Below are 5,845 nucleotides of genomic sequence, written 5' to 3'. Positions count from 1 at the left end.
TTACCCAAAGATTATTAGTGATCTAAAAAGTTCATGGACGTTCGAAACTTCTCATATATCCTTGAAATCGCCACATGCCTGAAAAGTATATGAATATTAGCCAGTTTTGAGTTATATGAATAATATAAACTATAACCTATTCGAGTTTGCACAGCTTTATAAAATAATCTGTACAGGAATTCTCCGTTCATATACTGCAGATGAATACAGATATCTTTATTATAACATAAATTAGAATTTATGGCTCATTTAGTTATGAGATTGATTTATTGAGGCAATTTCTGATTTTTTTCCCATTCGTCAGCAATTCGTTCTGTTGTTGATCTATCTTTCCAGCGATGTGTGTTATCAATTTTCCCGCGTGTGTGTTGTTCCAAATCATGCTATTGCTGTGGAATGGCGAACGGGAAGGGGGAAATTCAACAAGCTTATGTACAGGAGAGTGATTCGTCAGTATGTATTGCTTCATATAGCAATTGTATTTAACCACAGATTTTTTAAAAAAACAATTTAACTGTAGCTAGTAGGGAGTTTAAGGAGTGATCCTTGACATTTACCGAAAAAATAAACGGGCAAAGCATATGGGGATATGATGAAGACAATAGCTGACTTTTCTCGCTAGGAGTTTTCTATCGTGTGGCCTAACATCCCCCCCACCCCTCTCTCTCCACCCTTCTTCAAGAGTTTACTTTTCTCGTTATAGTATACAATAAGATAAAAAGCAATTGATTTTTGTCGTGTATGCTGCAACTATGCGGGTATGCAAGTCCAGTATAATTGCTCAATTTCCTAAACCAAAAAATCAAATGCATTATGTTTATATAACACAGTAGGTTGTACGTAGAGGTCGTGGTGCTTTAAATAATAACAGAAATTGGTTACATACATTGTTTCACTTGTCGTGTTCCACAAATCCTATAAAATACTTCCGTAACGTGTACGAACAACCAATTACAACTAGTGCCAATGAAATCGCATATATATATATATATATATATATATATATATATATATATGTACTTGAAAAACAAAACTCGCTGCTGTTCTTTCTGTTTTTTTATGTGGTTCACAAAAACAGGTTTACATCTACGACTTTACATTATCAGATGCCTATAACTGCAAGTTAAAGTTTGTTTAATATGAGTTGTCGTGTTTCGGTTGAGTATATATCCCAGAGTTCAGGTATCAGGTAAATTATGATAGGAGATGGTAAAAAGTTACTCATTTTTTCTTATTGGAGGAGTTTCCTGTGTAACGTGTATCGACAACCTGTTACAGGCATTGCAGCAGAATTTAAAAACTCAAATTCTGAACGTTAGATAGGGATACATAGTCTGCATAAAACAGTTGTTGTACTGTGCCTGTGAAAGCACTCTGGTTGTGGAATTAACAGCTCAACATCTACACTCCTCAAACCATTGTGAAGTGCATGGCAGGGGTACATCCCACTGTACCAGTTGTTAGGGTTTTCCCACCATTCTATTCACAAATGGAGTATGGAAGGATGATTGTTTAAATACTTCCATGCATACTCTAATATAATCGTGTTCTCAAGATCCTCGTGGCAGCGCTAGAGGATTGTAGTATATTCCTATGGTCATCATGTAAAGCCGTTTCTTGAAACTTTGTAAGTTGGCATTCTTGGGTATTTTACAACTTCTCCAGAGGTCGGCAAATTCAGCATCTCTGTGACACTCTCCCACTGGTCAAATAAATCTGTTACCATTCATGCTTCTCCTCTCTGTACGCATCCGATATCCTGTGTTAATCCTATTTATTTAGGTCCCACACACTTAAGCAATGTTCTACAATGGGTCGCATGAGCGATTTGTAAGAAATCTCACATTTCCCCAGAACTCATTGAACAAACCAAAGTCTGCCACCTGCTTTACCCACGACTGAACTTATGTGACCATTGCATTTCATATCCCAACAAAGTATTACACCCAGATATTTGTATGAGTTGGCTGATTGATATTGTAGGATACTACGTTTTTTGTTTTGTGATTTACACAGTTTTATATTTCTGAACATTTAAAGCAAGTTACCAGTCTTTGCACTACTTTGAAATTAAGTAGCTTCTTCAGACAATACTTCATTAGAGATAACTGCATCATCTGCAAAAAGTCTGAGATTACCATTAATATTGTCCGCAAAATCATTAATGTGAAACGTGAACAGCAAGGGTCGCAACATACTTCCCTTGGGCTCACATGAAGTTATTTAAACTTCTGTCGATGAATCTTCATTGAAGATAACTTGCTACATCCTCCCTATCTAGAAAAGATTAACACAATTACAAATTTCCCTTGATACCCCAAATAATTGTACTGGGGCAATTCCATTGGAAATCATCAGATGGGGGTAGCATCATGGTTACAGATTTTAATGAAATTTGGTACAGTTAATAACAGCACTAAAGTAAGTCCATATCTCAGCCTGGGGGCTGAGCTAGACCCTCCCCAAGTTACAATTTTTTTTCCTTCAAAAAACATGACACCGTGTGTGACCTAGCTCCTGTACTGAATCAGATAAAACCAAAAGGTTGGTCTCATTTGAAAGGTAACACCTCTCCCTTGTAGAAGAAAGCAAGGATATGTTGCAGTGATTCATAGTTCAGAAGTAATACATAGACAAACAGCTACACAAGTTATCACATTTTTGGACGTTTCCAATATTTTTTATCTCATGTGAATAACTGTAGGTACTGAAACAATATTTGGTTGTGTATAGAGAGATGATAAGGCTGAATTCATGCAACAAATTTGGTTGTGTTAGTTGCATGCACACATTGAGTTTTTGGATTTGGAAAATCCTGAAATTGTCAAAAATCATTATTAGGGACCTCCCCAAAGGCAATGTGTGCAAGGTCACAGCGTGCTGCAAATTGCTTCATTATGTAGCTTGTATCAAAGTCTAATTACAGCCAAAGAATCTTTGTGTTTCTCCCATTTCTTGTAAGTCATTTAACAATGTCCTAATACTGCTGAACTTATTATACCAGGCCTTCAGTGAGTTACTGACCTATGGATGGAAGTTAAAAATGTAAAAGTCATGACAGTGAATAGGTTCAATGGAATCCTAAGGCACTGAAATTACATGTAGAGAATAGCAACTCCCTCCCCCCCCTCCCCTTTCATTTATCACCAGAGAGAAATTAGTGGTAGTTGTAAACATTAGGTTGTCATGTTGGCAATGATTGCCCACCATTATTGACAAACAGTTCATTATTAAACTTGTTTTCAGTAGCATAGCCAGAAAGTCTGGAAATTACACTCATGCTCATAAATTAAGGATAATTGCAAAATCTGGTGCCACACAATGTGGCACCACACAAAACTGGCACTAATAGCAAAGGCACGTAGGGAACACACACGACACGTCTGCAAGTCCACAGTATTGGTGATAAGTTGAGAAAACCGTCCTAATACAAGTGCTACAAAATGCCACTGTTTCCTGTGCATGTACCTCGACATCAGTATGGAATACAATCCCCATACACATGTACACAGGCTGCACAATGGGTTGGCATACTCTGGATCAGGTGGTTGAGCAGCTGCTTGGGTATAGTCTCCCATTCTTGCAGCAGTGCCTGTCGGAGCTCCTGAAGTGTTGTATGGGTTTGAAGACCTGCAGCAATATGTCGACCGAGAGCATTCCGTACGTGCTCGATGAGGTTTAGGTCTGGAGAACTGGCAGTCCATTCCAGTCGCCTGATATCTTCTGTTCTAAGGTACTCCTCCAAGATGGCAACTTGGTGGGTCATGCATTATCATCCTTCAGGAATAAGGTGGGACCCACTGCACCCCTGAAAAGGCGGACATACTGGTGCAAAATGACATCCCAATACACCTGACCTGTTACAGTTTCTCTGTCAAAGACATGCAGGGGTGTATGTGCACCAATCATAATCCCACCCCACACGATCAAACCAGAACCTCTGTACAGGTCCCTTTCAAGGACATTAAGAGATCGGTATCTGGTTCCTGGTTCACGCCAGATGAAAACCCGGCGAGAATCACTGTTCAGACTATACTTGGACTCCTCCGTGAACATAATCAGGACCACTGTTCCAATGACCACGTACTGTGTTCTTGACACCAGGCTTTACGGGCTCTCCTGTGACCAGGGGTCAGTGGAATGCACCTTGCAGGTCTCCGGGCGAATAAACCATGTCTGTTCAGTTGTATGTAGACTGTGTGTCTGGAGACAACTGTTCCAGTGGCTGCGGTATGGTCCCAAACAAGGCTACCTGCAGTACTCCGTCAACTTCTGCGGGCACTGATGGTGAGATATTGGTCTTCTTGTGGTGTTGTACACTGTGGACGTCCTATACTGTAGTGCCTGAACACGTTTTCTGTCTGCTGGAATCGTTGCCATAATCTTGAGATCACACTTTGTGGCATGCGGAGGGTCCATGCTATGTATGACCTGCTGTGTTTGACCAGCCTCCAGTCGCCCTAGTATTCTACCCCTCATAACATCATCAATATGTGTTCTTTGAGCCATTTTCAACACACAGTCAGCATTAGCACGTCTGAAAACGTCTGCACACTTACTCATTGCACCATACTCTGACATGCACCAACACACCTCTGCGTATGTGGACTGCTGCCAGCGCCACTGTGCGACGACCACAGGTCAAATGCACCACATGGTCATACTCCGAGGCGATTTAAAGCCACAAACTGCCTACCAGAGCGTTGTTTCACCATGTATCAGCATTATCCTTAATTTATGAGCGTGAGTGTAGTTGGCACCACCAAGTTCTTTTGCAATGATTTCTTTTTCACAATGATAGCTCTCCCATGTGGCACTAAAGTCGTGCATTGGTTTTTGATAGTAAAGAAAGACTTTAATTTCATTGAGTCTTGCTCAAGATCTACTGAATTCTGTTAGTTATATTTTAATTCAAATTGATTTTTCCTACATAAACACTGAGATGGATGGCACATGCTACTCATGATGGATGGGACGATTTATATGAGATAATTAAGTTAAAACCTATCCCCTAAAGCATCAAACCATGACACTGCTATCTTTCAGAGATGTTTTCTGATGTTTCCAAAGCGCATTAAGCTGATTTCAACATTAAATTTTTAAATGTTCACTCTGTTTAATTTTTATGGTGTTAATCAAGAATTATTAGTCAAAAGTGCAGACAAAAATAATAGTTAATTACCGAAATTGCCCATTAATCTTGCCTATCAAATAATAAATATTTGAGTTCCAGCTAAAGATATCAAGGATTTAAATTAAACATTTTATATTAATTTTCTTAACTCCAAATATACTATCACTTGTAGAAAGCCCTTTACATGTAACAAAAATTTATTGTTTTTATATACAGACAGCAACTTAACATACCACACGTAATACAGTTCTGCCAGCCCAGGAATCCTAATTGGTCCACTACAATCATCGAATCACAGCTGAGCTGTCATGGTGCACAGTATTGAATCATCTTATGAGGAGTGTGCATACACTACAATTCAATATGGAAGTGAGTCGTGAAGTGCATGGTCAGTGTATGGATGACAGAGAGAAATGTTTTCTTGGTACAGCATTAGAACAGGAGTGTCATAAACTCTTACTGTAGACGATCAGGACTCAAACAGATGTGTGATTATAGTGATGAGACAGAACACCTTTCTGCTGTTCCTATAGGATTACAAATTGATGATAAGGAAACTTTGTGTCACTATCATGAGAAGGTATACCTGGACAATTTTACAGAGAACTATATGCTGCAGCCAGTAGTTCAAATGATAACAGTAGGATTACACACTATAAAATCTACAATAAAGTTCTGAATAAGACCATTCAGGCAACAAAGAACATGTGC

At 39.1% G+C, this 5,845-nt stretch overlaps 1 protein-coding gene across 2 annotated transcripts in view; it reads left to right on the top strand.

The window, feature by feature from the left end:
* Positions 1-335: 335 nt before the first annotated feature.
* The window catches only part of LOC126281726 (uncharacterized), a 41,089-nt gene continuing 35,579 nt past the window's right edge, over positions 336-5,845 (top strand). The window contains exon 1 of one of the 2 annotated variants that reach the window (XM_049980905.1): positions 336-453. In XM_049980905.1, the coding sequence (XP_049836862.1) occupies positions 397-453 (57 nt within the window). In that variant the 5' untranslated portion in view covers positions 336-396. The remainder of the gene's footprint in view (positions 454-5,845) is intronic. The other variant, XM_049980906.1, reaches the window with a different exon arrangement.

The sequence above is a fragment of the Schistocerca gregaria genome, chromosome 7 (assembly GCF_023897955.1).
Source record: "Schistocerca gregaria isolate iqSchGreg1 chromosome 7, iqSchGreg1.2, whole genome shotgun sequence".
NCBI lineage: Eukaryota > Metazoa > Arthropoda > Insecta > Orthoptera > Acrididae > Schistocerca > Schistocerca gregaria.
Note: the sequence above shows the minus strand (reverse complement) of the source record. Positions and strands in the feature narration are given on the sequence as shown.